The 17881-nt window shown below is 39.9% G+C and overlaps 1 protein-coding gene across 6 annotated transcripts in view; it reads right to left on the bottom strand.

Annotated features, from left to right (window-relative positions):
* HEATR5B (HEAT repeat containing 5B) overlaps positions 1-17879 on the bottom strand; it is a 62003-nt gene extending 44124 nt beyond the window's left edge. The window contains exons 1-14 of one of the 6 annotated variants that reach the window (XM_052805387.1): positions 17808-17879; positions 14681-14849; positions 13920-14131; positions 11391-11499; positions 10219-10368; positions 9543-9714; positions 9014-9171; positions 7738-7987; positions 5366-5521; positions 3681-3931; positions 3131-3242; positions 1756-1908; positions 1363-1462; positions 526-635 (exon numbers count right to left, since the gene is read on the bottom strand). In XM_052805387.1, coding sequence (XP_052661347.1) covers positions 526-635; positions 1363-1462; positions 1756-1908; positions 3131-3242; positions 3681-3931; positions 5366-5521; positions 7738-7987; positions 9014-9171; positions 9543-9714; positions 10219-10368; positions 11391-11499; positions 13920-14131; positions 14681-14806 — 2059 coding nt within the window. In that variant the 5' untranslated portion in view covers positions 14807-14849; positions 17808-17879. Of the gene's footprint in view, positions 1-525; positions 636-1362; positions 1463-1755; positions 1909-3130; positions 3243-3680; positions 3932-5365; positions 5522-7737; positions 7988-9013; positions 9172-9542; positions 9715-10218; positions 10369-11390; positions 11500-13919; positions 14132-14680; positions 14850-15008; positions 15980-16038; positions 16058-17299; positions 17346-17486; positions 17749-17807 lie in introns of those variants that run through there. The other 5 variants (XM_052805391.1, XM_052805386.1, XM_052805388.1 and 2 more) reach the window with 5 other exon arrangements.
* Between the last annotated feature and the right edge of the window lie 2 nt (positions 17880-17881).

Below are 17881 nucleotides of genomic sequence, written 5' to 3'. Positions count from 1 at the left end.
CATGTAAATGTAATGAATGAACAAAACCAAACAAAAACCAAAAAGCTAATCTGTCAGATCGTGTCAGGTCATGTGACAGTGCCTGGCAATTTAATAATAATAGCATAAATCTGTCTAATAGATCAGGTCAGGTTAAAAAAGAATAACCAGCAACCAAAACTAAATCTTCATTCTCACATCTGCCCTTTGAGTACACTAAGAAGTAATGTTCTCTATCTTTTAAGTAACAGTAACATAAAACACTTAAATTGGATTTCAGAACATGATCTCCATACCTCTCAATCCTATAAACAGGACTGTAACTTTTATACTCTTAAGTGTTACTCTAATATTTTGCAATATTCATGCTCTGTAGTTATACTGTCAAGACAACATACAGAAGATGAGGAATACAGTACAAGACTCTTGGAGATTCCTAGGATTCTATTTTGAATCTTCTATCTGCTTCAAAGGCAAGCACCGAAAATACATCAAAAGGAGTAAGTAGAATTTTACTTTAATAAAAATTGTTAAAAATTTATGTACCTTCATATGTCTTCGGAGGTAATAAAGCCAATATATCATAAAGTCTTAAACGGACCATAGCTGCACTAGCTTTGAGATGAGCTCCATGGGCTTTAATTACTGATGGAATGCTATAGAATCAAAATAGAAAAAGAGATAGCCAGAAATATTGCAGCTACTGAAAAGAGTATTTTCAGATTTCTTTTCACAAGATACGGCTCTAGCCAATACAAGAAAACAGTGTTCAGAGAACTACTCTGAGCAACACTACTCAATTATCAGTACATTTTCAGAGGTAATTGTTTGGAGCAAACTTTTTTTAAAAAAAAAAACAAACACAAAAAACCCCACACACTGCTGTAAATCAGAGACATGTACCTCCTCCTCAGAAACTCCTATTGTAATTCGGGGGTTTGGAGGTGGGGGGCGGTGTAAACCAAACCACAAAACCGACCCCAAAACTGTGGTTTCTCTTTTATTCTGCAAAACCTTTAAAGCCTTTTCATTAGTACATTCCATAAGAGGAGAGTTTATTGATTAACATCTAGTATACCGATACCTTAGTCTTCTCATTTCTTGCACAAGGATAAGCAAACCATGAATTCAAAAGCTCACTGAACTGGGAATCCAAAACACAGTTAAAAGTTACCACGGTAGGCCCTTCAGCACAGGCTATGCCATAATATACTTTTACAAAGCTAATGACCATAAACACAATGCTCATATAAGTTTTTTTCAACACGGACAAGCAGCAACAGCACAGTACTAGGTCAGAATACAAATTAAAACAGATTAGCTCTAGTATTTCAGGTCCAGGAAAAGACAGGAGTGAATAAAGAGCAAAAACTGCCTACTTACTGTGACATCATTGTCATGGCACATTCTATGGGTGTCATCAATTTCCTGATTACATCCTCAGTAAGGAGCTCAGGACAGTGAGCAACAAAACTTCTCATAGCTAATAATAAAATAGTTTAAATTAAAATTTTACTGAAACAAACAAGTATAAAGCATGAGCAAGATACAGATCCTAAGATAATATCAAAAAAGCAGCAACTAAAAATGTTTATTGAAAGACTGTGTGACATGTTCATAAAACCATATGCCAAAACCAGGTCCCATTGATGAAAATCTGACACATCTTACTCATTTTGAAAGAAAGCAGGGAAGTTATGAGAGTTCTCTCTGTAATACTTGGGATCATGTTTTGGTTTACTGCACACTTGTAATCTTGAAGTTTGAAATTCTTACCGCACAGAGCTCCAGCGCGGCCTTCCAGTGTTACTTGCCAGGTAAAAGAATCTCCTCTTGCCTTCTCTGCTTCCAACTCCTTCAGAGAACGTGGAAACACGTTTCGCCATAGCAATAACATCTTAGGCAGATGATACCGAACAACAGAAGGACCTATGCAAAAAAATAAAGTGACAGTATAATAAAAACTTGTATTTAACTGTGAAAAATCTGCCATGAAGGCTTTCGCTCTTTAAGCTATTTTTCTCTTATTTCACTTCTCTTCCTTTTCTCCCTACTTGAACAAAGAAAAACAAAGGAAATTCTTTCTCATTTGTAGGTTGAAAGTGTGACAAATAAATAGTATAGGTAAGTCTGTTTGTTGATACCAGTACTAAGAATAGGAAATAGGCAATTCTATACATTGTCATGTAATACGTAACCACTGCCAACTGTCTTTTTACTATCTTTTTATTCTGACTTCTAATTTTTTTATACTACTATTTTGAAGGCAAGGTCTTTAGCCTATCCTAACTTGTTCATAAAATGAGCATAAAAATAACTGACAGTTACTGATTATGTAACTAGTTTAATGGTCAAGTTTAAAGAAAACTTCTGAAAAAGCTCCAGAAGATCCAGTGCAAGCACATTAAAAATATATTGGAGAAGGACAACCAAAATAGGGCTACTCTGTTAGAAAAACATGACAATAAGCTGGCAAAAGACAGACAATTTAGAGAAGCAAGATGAAACACAAAATGGTATTTGCTGAGAGATCAAAATACTGCAGAATGCATCAGAACTTTATCATATTTTCCGCTATAAAAAAACCAAACCAAAAAACCCCACTAGTGCTGCAAAATTCAAGAGTATACTTAAAACTTTTCAAAATACAGCTTCTGATATTTCTTTGATAGCAGATATGAACATAGGGCTGGCTTTTTTTAAAATACAACTGAATGGCTTTTAAACTGGTAACACTTCTAATCAGTACTGTTGCCTATCCAGAGGCACACATGCAACTTGTTGGAATGCTCATTAAGTTTTACCTACAGTTCATTTCTTCTGCACCACAGTATTCAGGAAGGAAGACTATGGGCAATTTTGCCCTTCTCACAGTATGACTAAAGGCTAGGTTTCTAAAAACAGAGCAGAATTTTTTTTTAGGTGTGACACCTTCTACTATCCTTCAGCTTACGTAAACACTAATATTTTACTTCTCCCCAGCATAAACAACAGTGCTGAAATAAATGCACTAACACTCCGTTTCCCTTGGCATAAATACTCTTGTGCTAGATACTGGACTGATTATATGTAGAGACCATTTGCCACAGTGGATGATCAGAAATGCTGGACAAGCAGTAATATAAAACAAAAAGCAACTGTTTTTACAAACCTAAAGTCATAAGTGCTCCAAGTAAAAGCCATCCAGCTTGAGTCCGCTGCAAGGAGAGTCTGCTGTTTTGTGCAGCAGTTCGTAACAGATCCTCAGCAATACTCACCACCATCTGCACCAATGATAAAAACAAAAGGATTTTAAAAATATAGCTTAAGCCACTGCAAGCTACTGCTACACATTCACCCTTACGTATAAACATGTTCTCAAATAATTTAAATTGACCTTCCATAAAGAATGAATGCAGATTAATTTCATGCAGATGATTAGTGTTTTGTGTATGACAATACAGACAGTAATATTCTCTTCAGCAATTATTCATTAATATGCCAAACAAGAACGCAAATTTGAAAGAGAGGGGAAAAAAAGCTGGTAAATATTGCAACTGAAATACTACAAACACATACTTTGGCCATTGTTCTCTGGCTAGGAACAAGTTCAATTTCAATAATGCTTTAACTTGTTACCATGTCACACACTTTGCAAAGCTATTACTTCTAGATAAAAAGGTACCTTTTAGTACACTCACAGCTGAAACTCATTATCTCACCTTTCCTTTGGCGTGAGGAATACCTAAGGGACACTGATGCACACCACCTAACAAAGCAGCCATTGCAAAACTGTAGCCACTAACAGCTTCAGGGGAGGTCTTCAGATTGTTGAGTCTTTCTGCACATCTATCTAAAAATGGAGTCAACTGAAAAGGCAATGCCACAGCTACACACCGCAAGCACCATGCGGCAGCAAGCCGAGCAGCCATGCTGGGATGAAGAAGAACTGAAGTTACTGTCTCCAACAGACCTACAGAAGAGAGAGTTTACAATCTTAAAGTTATGGTGCACTTTTTAATATACGTAGACAAGTAAACTGAATCGATACTAGACAGGCAACATGAAAGTTAAGAAAGCTAGAATTGGAGTACTTGAATTTTATGACTTCACCTTTTTTTTTAAGGAAAGACAGAAGTGTTATTAGCATTATGCTGCTCCACATCAGGTTTTACCAGCAAAGCTGGAGCTGCCAGAGCCATAGCACTCACTTCTACTACTTGAACAACTGAAAAGAGGAACTAACGCTACAAAAGGGAACAGGTACTGGATGAGATGATTCCTACTCTGCCCATCTTTTACACAGATTGCCAATAACAGAGCAACAGTAAGACTGATATTTGGTTTTGCTTCACATTGTAGACAAGCACATGCCGTAGATGTCGCTGACCGCTGTACTCTGCTTTTGACACAGCGCTGTCTCCCCTGCACCAAGTTACCATACTTCTACACTTTCCAAACCGCCACGCCTAGCTAATCCTGCTTTCTAACTGTGAAGTCTTCAGTCCAATCTGTCTTCACACCAACACCATCCTTAGTCCAGATCCCTAACTTTGCAAACTCCTACTTCAAAGTCCCTACTGCTGCCTTATCTCTTGCTTTCTCTGTAGCTGGTGAACAACTTCTACCTGCTTACTTCACAGCAGCTAGCAAAAATAACACTGAGATACAGTGCCCTCTGTTCTCATGGGGCACAGCAGTCAGAAGGTATAAATATGAGCACAGTCTTCCCCACCCCATAGCTGGAGCAAAATCAGTATGAGAAGAATGTCATGTGCATCGTGACAACAATCTACATAATGAAATGTTTAAAGGAGCTTGCACTTCCATTGGAAAAAACACAGGCATCCACAAACAGAAAAAAACTTCAAACTGCAACACTACAGTATAAATGTTGATTAAAACAAACAAAAGGAAAGTCCCACATAAACATCAGTTAACTTAAGCCAGATAACTAGCTTTTTATAATGTGACTATCCACATCTTCATCTCGTCAAAATACTGTTAACCTCCCCACAGAAATTTGGTATCTGAATGCAATACAGCTTTCCAGGAGCAAATATTTCAGACCTTATATAGCAAAACAATGTATTTCCTATAAAACCATTATCAGAAAAAAAAAAAAAATCAATGCTAAAAATCACAACTTTACAACTTTAGTCACCCTAAAAAAGAGCTTCAGGCAGACTCTGATCAAAATAGTTGCTTAATACTTAGTCAAACTTGAACTAAAGTTAGGGTACTAAACACAATGAGCTGGACAAATGTAGCTACCTGGAGTACTACAGGGAGTGCCAGTTTCATCAATTTATTTCTTACATATTAATTTATTATTTGAATAGATTTAATGATATTTCATATTCATTGCTCAAATGTCTCATTTAATCTATCTAAATTTATTGCATACCAATAGAGGGTTCTTGAATAAGAGGAGATGCAGTGGCATTCAGACTCTGAACCAGACTACCCAGTTCCTGGAGGGCACACACCATTACATGCTGGCTTGCAGCTACATCAGCAGCTCCTGATTTATTTTCACTGTTAGCATCATTCACAACTGCTTCTGCAGAAAAGGAAACAAAAAGTATCTTGAAGTATCTTGCTTACCTACCATTTGAATCACACCTGAACATAGTTTTGACATCAACCCTGTATTGAAACAAAACCACAAGCCTGGTCATAGTGTGAACTCACAAAGCAAACACATTCTGAAGAGAAATAGTTTTACAGCTGTCATGGTTTAACCGCAGCCAGCAACTAGGCACCGTGCAGCCGCTCGCTCACTTCCTCCCCTCCCAGTGGGATGGGGAGAAGAATTTGGGGAAAAAAACCAAAAAAACAAACAAAAAAAACCCCAAAAAACCCTCACTCATGGGTTGAGATAAGAACAATTTAATAACTAAATAAAATACTAACAACAATAATAAAATATAATAATATGAATTGTAATGAAAAGGAATATAACAAAAAAAAAACCCCAAGCAACCAAGACAAGACAAGAGATGCACAATGCAATTGCTCACCACCTGCTGACCAATGCCCGAGCAGCAATCCACCCCTCCCAGCCAAGTCCCCCCAGTTTAGATACTGAGCATGACATTCTATGGTATGGAATATCCCTTTGGCTAGTTCAGGTCAGCTGTCCTGGCTGTGCTCCCTCCCAGCTTCTTGTACACCTGCTTGCTGGCAGAGCATGGGAAACTGAAAAATCCTTAACTTAGGATAAGCGCTACTTAGCAACAACTAAAATATCAGTGTGCTATCAACATTATTCTCACACTAAATCTAAAACACAGCACTGTACCAGCTACTAAGCAGAAAATTAACTCTATCACAGCCGAAACCAGGACAACAACTATCAGCCAAACACAATCATCCAAAGACCATGAAAAACAGATGCCCAGCAGTTACTATGGATGGCAATGCACTAAGAGGTAGGATTAACAAGATAACACAGCAAAAGCAAATGTACACATATACACTGTGTGTATTTTATCTATACACAGTAACTAAAAATATAATCTTGACATATCTACATTCTGCATATAAATTTGCATGCATATATATGGAACAAAACAAACAAACAAAAAACCCCAGACCTTTACTAAATAATTAATCACAACCTCTAATCACCTTAAAGTTACCCAATTAAGATCCTAGATCCCTCTGTATGTTCCTTCTCTTACACAGTATCCCAAAAGCAGCAACTGTTACTTCAAAGAAAAGGGATTTCAGTATCAGCTTAATGTTTATATGTCTACTACAGTACAAATTTAGAAAATTGTCCCCCTTATATGAAGGGAAGCAATCATCACCAATTAAAAATCCTTCCAATTTATTATAAAATTCATCAGAAATGCTCAATAAATGAAACAGTTCTTCCGAACATCCAAATACATAATGAAATTTCCTGCAGCTTTGACGAGGTGGCAGGAGGAAGAATTTCTGCAACTGTTTTATCTCAGAAGTAGCATTTCCAATAGACTTATTTTCCTGGAAGTAATACTTATTGTAGTCAGAACGCTTTTAAGATTCCATACCTACCCTATCAAAACGTACCTACCCTATCAAAAAATAGTTATGAGAAGAACCTGCAAAAGTTTCAAAATCAACTCCATTTCTGTATGTTAAACATTACTTTAAACTCAAATTAGATGGCAGCAAAAAAGGAGAAGAAACAGATGTTTGGTAAATGCATTGTTGTGCAATTCCAGTTTACTTTCTCCATCTCCAGCTTGAATTAACTCATTTCCTAAGAAACAAATGCCAACACAGTTTTGTCAGTCCTCTTAGTGATTATATATTCTGCAAAGTCCTGCAAAGGGGGCCACATTTATCTTCTCTAATTCTAGTCTTCAGATTACATCTTTATTTGTCACCTGTAAAATCCAATTGGATATCAGTATGGGTATTAGCGGGGGATACACAACGACCTACAAGATCCTGATCTACAGGATCTTCAACACTGGTAGTAAAGAACTCTGCGTGACTTTCAATACAATCTATCCCAAGATTGCAAATGCACACTGTTTTCCCCACTTTCATTCTAAGCAAATGCAATGTCAAAAGCCATCGCAGGATAACAAGCCAGTCTGACACAATCACTTTTCAAGTAGAACTTACATTTTGGATATCGTCTTTCAAACAGAAAGCAGCTGAATTTTCTTTTACCGTAACAACAAAATTATTCCTCACAGTAGAAGAAAGCTGAGAAACAGCTGACCCAGTATAATGACAGTAACTTTCAACTTGTCTCAAATAAAGAAAAACAGTTCTCACCCACTGCCTTCATTTGTTTACCAATAGCTTGACATATATCTTTCACAGCTGCAATCTGTGCTTTCTCCCCAAGTAAGCTGCCCACAGTTGCTCTCAGGATAAAGGACACGCATCTTCGAGAGTAAACTGCTTCCACATGGGTCTGAGTTGCACGAGGATGGGAGACCAGATCAAGTACATGAGACAAAAACGTAGCAAAGTTGCGCTCCAACCACTGACCTCCTAACGTTGTAACAAAGACAACGTAGGCCTGCAAATTCAGAAGTTACATACGGATCCAATTAAAACAGAAACAAAAGACTACGTGCAGTCACTGAAGACTAAAGACTACAGTTATACTAATGCATAATGCAGTACAGTAGCAATACCAGTTAGTAATAAGCAACCCTAATGAGGCTAAGCAGGATGAATCAATCCATTAGCCAGGTCTTTGTCGTTGAAGCTAAAATGTTTCCAGGGCCAAGAGTAGCTCCTGTACTACTACATATACTGTGAAGCACAAAATACTCTCGATGACAGCAAGAAAACCCAGTCCATTGCTCTAAATGTGTGTGTGTCTCAAAATTTTAAGAACACAACGTCAATAACAACAGCAACATGAAAGTGTTCTAATTCACAATGAAGACCAGGCATTTTTGCCAAGTTCACCTGAAAAAGGCTGAGAAAACTAAAAGGGTTTCACAAAACACCCTACAATCAAAAAATCTGGATTCTGGCGAGTTACTGCAGCATATTGAAATGTACGTCAGAGTGAGAATGCCAGAATTTGAAGAGATGCTGCTGCCACCTTTCTCTACCAGACAAGTGGAGCTCCGCATACAGCAGATTTCACCTACTCAAGACAGACATATGGAGAGAAGAAAAATCAGGGCTGCAAACTTTATCCAGCAGCTGAAAAAAGAGCCAGCACACACTACAGGACAACAGTGTGTCCTCTCTAAAAAGAAATAAAATTTAAATATGGAGCTAAAGTCTTTAGCATATTAAGTTTTCAAATATTTTTTCAAGTTAATCCCACCTAATATACACTGATCAAATAAGCTTTCCTTAGCACATATTTTAATCTATTGTTACTGCACATCAGTAACGAAAGTAGCTTAGGTGAATGACACTGCATGTACATCTCACAAAACAGGCAAGTCAAACTAGACTTGTAAATTAACTTACAAACAAATAAAGAGCAGAAGTGTGTATTTTTCCTACTACAAAAGTTACAGTTATGCATAAATGTTACTTTATTTAAAAAAAATAAAAAATATTACAGCTTATGACAAACCTGGGTAACACCAACTCGCACTTCCCTATTGACAGATCCTCCTACTTTTAACATCTCTCCACCACTCTTTAGAAAACCAGATCCTCCTCGCAGAAATCCTGTGGCCATGAGCTCCAAGACCTCCTCAAGTGTGGCTCTCTTCACATTCTGTCGCATCACTTTTGCAAAAAGAAAAGTAATCATTTAATCCCAAAGTTCCAACCAATACAAGCAATGATCATGAAACCAGACTTACAAGTTCAAAACTGTCTTGCAAACATAAATCTAGCCAACATTTCAGATAACATCTTGTTTTCATGCCTAAAAAATAAGCTATTTTTCCCAGGTGACTTTCGATAGTTTGCTCGCTCTTTCTTTGTACAACTACAACAGGGATTCTGCACTCTTTTAGCTTACAGTTTATAAAACCAAACAATCCACCAACAAGCTTCTATCTAGCAGAACAACAATGTATCGTGCAACACTCATGTAACACAGTAGTGAAGGTGCAGTCTGTCCGCTTGGAAATAGAATCCAGAAGGACTTGTACCTGTTGCTTGTTTCGGTATCAGTGCTGTAGCCATGACCGTGCCCAAAAGCTTTGACACTGCAACTCGCACACCATAGTTTGAGTTTTCCAGAGCTTTAAAGCACAGTGTTGCAACATTCTCTAGTTCAGCTGTCCACATAAACACTGCTTCATTCTGTAATTCCAGCAGACACTGTAGGAAAAAAAGACTTGCTGAGCAGCAACAGAGACCATTCTTACCTTTTATCTAAGTATCAGTGTAATTATCAGGTTTATTCAGCAAATACTTTAATATGAATATCTTAAGAGTTAATTTCCACACACACACACTCTCCCATTTACCCAATAACTTAGCTGAGTAAACAATCAGAAGACTCATGGAATAGGTTAAAACATAAATAAAAATTGAAAGAGAAAAGCACAACAAAAGAACTGTTACCAAAACCCTCTTCCACTGAGGCTCACAGCTAACGTGTTTCTATCTCATATTTGTTTACAATTGGGGAAGACAGTATTACAGTACCTTCATTTACAGGAAATAAGTCAAATGTCTGAGTCTTCAGTGTAAACTAGTAAGGACTTACCTTGCCCAAGTAATTATCAAATTTCCTATCATAAACAAGAGGTCACAGTTCAACTGCAGGTACTTCACAGTCACAGCACAAGAATTTCTAGGACTGGTGAGAAATACACCCACCTTAGCCACTGCGCATCGTACAGCCATAGATCTGTCCGTCAACAGAGATCGGGCATTCTTATAAATATCACGGTGACAAGAAGCTGCTGCTCCTCCAAGTCCATTTAGGACTTTCTGTAAACTCATCAGAATTTCACTGCGGCCCTGAGACTGCACACACACAAAACACATTTATGCAAAAATGTGGACACAGTACTTATATCAAGAACCAGGTGCATAATTCTGCATTTTCCTGCTTCCATGCAGGAATATTTTTTGAAACATTGATCATATAGGTCACTGAAGTCATATACAACCAACACCTAGTTGGTTTTAGATAGCAGTAAGCACTATACACAACTTTACTAAAACTGCCTCAGTTGTCACATAAATGAAGATGAGCCCAGGCAATCCAATAAATTGACCCTAGACAAGATGCGTGTCCTGCCCCACCATTTATCTGCTGCAGCCTTTGGGCAAAAAGGAGAAACAGCTGATGAGAGGGAACAGGAAGCCCAAGTAGTCAACAGCTTCCTACTATACCTGCACACAGGCTGGTACTTACAGTTGGAGGGCACACACACAAGAAAAAGAAAAAAAAAAAAAAAATCACACAGGTATGACAACACAGCCAAAGAAAACAGCTGCCAGGACAAGATCCACACAATCAGTACTCCTTCCAACTTGTCATAGATTTTATAAAACAAAAACAAACAAACAGAAAAATCCCAGAGCTATTTACATCAAATCAGACCCACCGACAGCTCAGGACACATTCTCTCAGCATTATGACACACTCTTTTCAGGGCACAATGTATCCTGCCCACATGCAGAGTAACATCTTTGTTGAAAAACTTAAGTAGTTATTATTAATTTTTAAACAACTGGATTTTATTCAGGATACCCGAGCAGAAATACTAACACAGTAGTTAGAAATGGTACATACAACCATTTTGCAATTTTAATTACTGATGCCGCTATGAAGCAACTAATGTAATATTCATATGACAAAACTCTAAACTCTCTGCAGTAAAAATACATGCACGTTTAGCTTGATACTAACTATGTAAGTGATTTGCATTTTTCTAGGTAGAAGGCTAAAAATCCAGGCATTTTGGCAAACACCTGTGGAGGAAGCAGGTTTCAGTTTAAATGGAATCGTGACCACATACGTAAAATAATCTGAAACTTACCTCTGCACTTTTCAGAGACTTTAAAAGATTATTCACTGTTTCCGGAAAAGAACTACCCAGCATTCTGCCCATTTTTTCATAAAATGCTCCAACACATGCCACAGCAGCCCTATGAAACAAGACATAAATCAGTGTATCCTTCTTCTGTTACCTAAATGAAGACAAATACTTAAATAGAAATGTTATGTTTTAATCATCATTGACGAATAAAAATATTTATTATCAACTAGTTATACTGGCTGTTTAACACTGTGCATTTAAATCATTTTTTTGTTTACAAAAAAAAAAAGTAACAGAAAAGTTACTAGCTTCTAAGAACACAAATGTATTTGAACAGGTATTATTACAGGATCTACATACAAAGTGAAAAATTCCAGAGAAGATAAATGTATGCTGAAATCTCAGCAAGATTAGGGGTTTGTGTTTCAATAAACTGTCTCTTTCCCAAGCACGTGCAAGATAACCCCTATCCTTTAATATATCCTGACACATTTTTGTAGATACTGAATGATGGTTTTCTTTTCAAGCTGAAGAACTTAAATTTTCTTGTGTTATGCAATAATTTATGTATTTTATAGGTGCTGTGAAAATCACTAGAACCATAAACAGTTATATACACGTTTTCCTTCTCCCACCATCTGAGATAAGGAATATTTTAAGTAATGCTGTACTGCAGTTATATACACAAATTGCTCCAGGACAGTCACAGAAGCAGCTCGTGAAAACTTGCACTTTTTCATCCCAATGGAACAAAGCTTTTTTTAAAACCTGAAATTCTTGGGTAAATAACTTCTTAGCAAAGCTATTTGTTACAAACTCATTACAGCCTACCCCTTAATGGGCATGTCTCCTACACAATTCTTCTACAGAAACACCAAAAACTGAAGTTTGAAATCACATAGTAAAAAACCTTCTGGACTACCACTTGAGTGAGCAGCATAAGTTTCAGGGCATGTTATACTACAAAACCCTTTCCACTTACACAAGTTCCTTACAGAGTTGCAACAGCTTCAAATAAAAGGAGGACAGTATCTGCCCAAATGATGACTATTTCAGATTTTATTGTTAAATCCCATTGTTACGATAATGTCTGAAGGCAAGCCCAAATTGGGGTTCACTAGACACTGTGAACGTATGAAGCAGTACGTGTGAGAAAGTACTAAAAACAGTTTCAGCAGAAGCTATCTGTGGCATTAACCAAATTCCTTCCAGTGAGACTGCTCCTGTAAGTAAAGATGAACTGGATCAGACATACATGCACACAGACATCCAAGTATACACACTCTGAGTGACTTGTCCAGTATATCACAGTAGGGGAATATAAACAGGCTACATTTGATGGGGAAAAAAAACTTGAACATTTGGTTACAATTCTCTGGGCATAGATCATAGACTCATAGAATGGTTTGGGTTGGAAGGGAACTTAAAAGATCGTCTAGTTCCAACCCCCCTGCCATGGGCAGGGACACCTTCCACTAGACCAGGTTGCTCAAAGCCCCATCCAACCTGGCCTTGAACACTGCCAGGGATAGGGCATCCACAACTTCCCTGGGCAACCTGGTCCAGCGTCTCACCACCCTCACAGTAAAGAACCTCTTCCTTACATCTAATCTAAATCTACCCTCTTTCAGTTTAAAGCCATTACTCCCCGTCCTATCACTACACTCCCTCACAAAGAGTCCCTCCCCATCTTTCCTATAGGCCCCCTTTAAGTACTGGAAGGCCGCTATAAGGTCTCCCCAGATCCTTCTCTTCTCCAGGCTAAACAACCTCAAGTCTCTCAGCCTGTCCTCATAGGGGAGGTGCTCCAGCCCCCTGATCATCTTCGTGGCCCTCCTCTGGACCTGCTCCAACAGGTCCATGTCTTTCTTATGCTGGGGGCCCCACAGCTGAACACAGTACTCCAGGTGGAGTCTCACAAGAGCAGAGTAGAGGGGCAGAATCACCTCCCTCAACCTGCTGGCCACGCTTCTTTTGATGCAGCCCAGGACACGATTGGCCTTCTGGACTGTGAGCACACATTGGTGGCTCATACTCAGTTTTTCATCCACTAATACCCCCAAGTCCTTCTCTGCAGGGCTGCTCTCAATCCACTCATCGCCCAGCCTGCATTTGTGCTTGGGATGATAGCTAATGCTCTTGTTTGACAATCTGCAGGTTCCATCTTAAATGGGGTACCTGAGCGCAACCAGCAATAATCCCACTGGTGGAATTTCTTCGTTGCATTACTTCATCAACTGTTATCCTTTCCATGATATAAGCATGTGAAGAAACATAAGATAATCCCTTGCCTAGAGGAAAGCATCTCACTTTCAGGTAGCCACGTACGTGTCTGTCACCTTTGAGTCTTGCCCTCCACAATCTCAGTCCTGCTCTTTTCTCTTGCTATATCAAGCACATGTAAACTGCACATAAGCATGCAAAATATAACTAAACATAATGTGCACTTAGACAGGCACATTCTTCTGTACTATCTAGGACCACTTTGCTTAAAAATCATTCCCCTTTCCCTAATAATATTAAACATACAGTTTTGTGGGCAGGTAGGCTGCAGTATCATCTTTGCTCTTGATGATGTCATTACACTTGTCAAGCGTCTGAAAAACAGTAAATGTGTCTCCAATGCTGTAGAGAGCAGCAAGATTTTTTGCTAGTAGTTTTCGCGTAGGTGGCCCAGGGGAACTGTTGATCAGTCCTGTTAGCTGTTCTACAAGTTTCTTCTGTTTTTCCTTGACATCTGTCTGTTAATGGACCAAAAACAAATAAGAAAAGTCTTTAATCCTGTGTCTTGCCTCCAACACCCAGAAAAACCTACAAGACATTGAAGTAAATCTTATATCACTCCCACTGGCATATTATTCAGCAAATTGCTTATCTCACAGAGATTTGAGATACATTCAATAATAGCAGAGACAGATGCTAAATGCTCAGAATTAGCTGTTACCCTATTTAATTTTTACTTTTTAAAAACACTTACTAAAAATACAGTAATACCTGCCTAGAACATCTTTTAATTCTCTTTACCATCAAGAATCCCTACACTGGGAGGGAAGGTTTTGCCTTCCAAATATTTATGACAATGAAGAACTCAAACCAAGCTATGTGTTATATAACTGAGAGTCACACTGACTGCCTACAATTAAATACTTAAAAGCTACAAACTAATACAGAGGCTCTTCGGGCTGAATCTGAAGTCATACTGTTATCACCTGGCCATTACCTCTTAACCTTCTCTAGCATGAAATTATACAAATGTTTTAGAAAGAAAGGGAAAACAACCATTAAATTACCTTGTTAGCAGCTACCAGCACTTTATCCAAAAATCTTAACCACTCAAAGATAAAGACTGGTCTCTTTGCTTCTGTGATTTGAGCTAATGCTTCCTCGTTCAGTAACAAACTATGAGCCAGCTCCATACCTGGTTAAATTCCGGTTTTATTGTAAATTCCTGTAGCAACTCTAAAATAAAAATGTAAGTATTAGTATAAAGTGTAGTATAATAGTACAAAGCTTTGAAAATCAAATGAAAATATGAAGATGAAATCTATAGATTACAGTATCATGGTTCCAGCCTGCTTAGACTTGTCAGCTAAGCAGTCCCACATAAAAACTACTCACATATTTACAACTGAGTACATCCGTTAGTATTTCAGGGAACAAAGGTGTTAACTGTAAAAAGAGCACCTACAGGCAACTTCAGGGTGCTAGAAGTCCCTGTTTAAAGAAAAAAAAAAAAAAAGCCACACAAAAGAGGTAAAGGAGTCATTTCACTGTCTCCTCTTACATAAAACGGAATAAGGATTGTCCCTAATCAAGACCCTTGACCACACTCCCAAAGCTTGGTCACGAACGCGGCCACGTCCTCAACACCTTGAACAGACAAGGTGGAAGGAGATGACCCTATCACAAGTAGGAATTTCCACTCATTACATATTCGAAAGAGGCAGGAACAGTGACAGCATTTGGCATCACTGACGTAAGACTTCCCAGATCCCACTAGCCTTGCTTGAAGCACTGGACAAATAAGCCCTCTGAAACCCAGCAAGCCTTATGTGTGACAGCCTGGAATACAAGCAGCAACAAAATGACTGCAACTCTCCCCAACAGGCAAAACACTACACACCAAACACTGGAGATCCTGCTCAAACAGCGAATGGGGGGTAGCAACAAAGCACTACCAAAAGCACACTATCAGTGTAAGCAAACACTCTGCAGACAACTTAACCTTAGCAAACCACATTTAAACAAAGTGTAGCTACTTAATGCAGAACAGATAGAAAAAACAAAACTTATCTAAAAATCACAAAATTAAGTCAACCATCTTCAGCAAAAAGAAACCCCAAAAGCAAAAAAACCCAACCCAAAACCTGAATGCATGATGCTGAAACTAGGATCTCAGGCAGAAAAGAAAAAGTAAAGCAACTAAGGAGTATTATGTAAGACATCATCTTTTGACAGCTGCACGGTTCCACTCATGCTCTCAAGTGCTCACAGCTGCTTCCTCATTCATGGACAAATCCAACCAATTCTTGAAGTCAAATGAAGTGATTTAAATTAAATAATTTAAATTTTTTTAATAGTCCCCAGATTAGACAGTAGTAAAGGGTGACATATTAATACTACAATTGTATTACGGTTCTAAATTCACCTTAATGATTTGGTGCTGATGAAACTGAAGCATCACAATGTCTGTAATACTAAGCTTGTTCCATGCTCTTTGGTACTTTGCATTAAATATTTTTCACTGCATATGTCTCCAGTGACAGATCAGCAAAGGTGGAAGAGCTACATATGGAAGCACATACAGCCCTCCCCCGACACCTCCAAAGACATCTTCTGGCACTTTTTTTTTTTAAAGTTATAAATAATTGAGGAGGTATTGCCTGTCACTAATGCACAGACATATCACCTCAAAACACCTTTACATGAGAGCAGAGAGAAATGCAATGAAAGACGGCACTATGATTCTTTGGATATCATCCCAGAGGTCTACACTGCTTGTCACACCCCCACAGCACAGGAGTACCATATGACAGCACAGCTCATTACTCCTTTTCCTCCCCAGATAAAAGGTTTAATTTTCCCCTGGCCTTTAGAGCCATGAACCCCCTTATACACCTTCCACACACTCCCTTACCTCTTCATCTAAATTTAGGAAACACAATCTCTGAGCAACCAGATCTGCACATACATTCAGCTGTGCTGCTGAAGCACAAGGGATTGGATACAATTACAGGAATATTCAGATAACTGGAGACTCAGTCTAACATACAGCTGTGCAGGTAGGCAATCCAAAGCTCACCTACATCAGCCAAAGGTTTGCTCCAAAATTCAGTGAAAAATGCCTACCAAGTTCTACTGATTCTGGTGAGGGCTGGGTCTTACTGTGCAAGTTACAAGTAATAAATACCCTGTTATCTCCCACAGGATGCAGAGCAAAAGCCTACCAAAGCCAACTAGCATCCAGTACATTATGTTGAAGCATTATAAAGATTATAAAACGTTCAGATGTACTAGAGTTCCTTCCTATTCTCCAGCTATTTTTCTGTATCTAAATCAACTATTTAGATCTTCATCACGCATGCACTTCGCTGGGCTAACTGAGAAAGCTGAAAAAAGGGCAAGTTTAGGAGAAGTAACATCCTCCTGAAGAACCGCATCAGGTGAAAAGGCTTTTGTGCCTGGGTCCTTCTACCTGTACCGGTGACTTTAACAAGCTGTAGCACCTCTCCCAGTGCATCTTGCCTGATTCAAAAACCCCTCAGGAAGTCATCCCCCAAGACCGCATTACAGCGCTAGCTATACCCCAATTCCTCAGTAAAGGAAGAACGCTAAGGAACAGCCAGAGGCGTGCTGCCTTCCGTACACACACACACACACCCCCCCTCCATGTACGCACATATGCGTACCCCGCACGCACACGCCGCCGCCTCTCCGCTCGGGGCAGCCGGAGGCAGCGGCACCGAGCCGAGCCGAGCCGCGGAGGGGAAGCGCGGACCCACCGGCCCGCTCCACCGCAGCCCCACGGGCCGGGCCGGGCCGGGCCGACACCGCCCGCCGCCGTTAACAGTCACGACGCGCGCGTTACGCTCCCACCGTGCAGCGGCCGCGTCCTGCCAGCTCCGGGCTGAACGAGGCGTTACAACGCGGCCGCGGCCCCCGGGAGGCGGGGAAGGACGACACGCTCACGGACGCGCGCGGTCACGCTCCGCCGCACGCGCCCCCTCACTCGCCGCTCCCGCGCCGCCCTGGCCCGCGCAGCGAGGCGCCCCCCCCCCCGCCGCGGGGCCATCACCGGCGGGCTTGGCTGCTTCAACCCCCCCACCGTGCCCTGGTCCGGCTGGCAGGGAGAGAAGGAACCCGCGGGGAGGACAGGAGCGGCTTCGCCCCCAGGCCCGGCCGCCGGCCCCGACGCACCTCGGCAGCGCGGAGGCACCTGCGTCCGCGCAGCAGGAAGCGGGAGGCGCGCAGGCGCCGGCGGACGGGGGCTG

This window comes from Harpia harpyja, chromosome 13 (assembly GCF_026419915.1).
Source record: "Harpia harpyja isolate bHarHar1 chromosome 13, bHarHar1 primary haplotype, whole genome shotgun sequence".
NCBI lineage: Eukaryota > Metazoa > Chordata > Aves > Accipitriformes > Accipitridae > Harpia > Harpia harpyja.
This window is presented reverse-complemented; position numbering and strand designations above follow the sequence as displayed.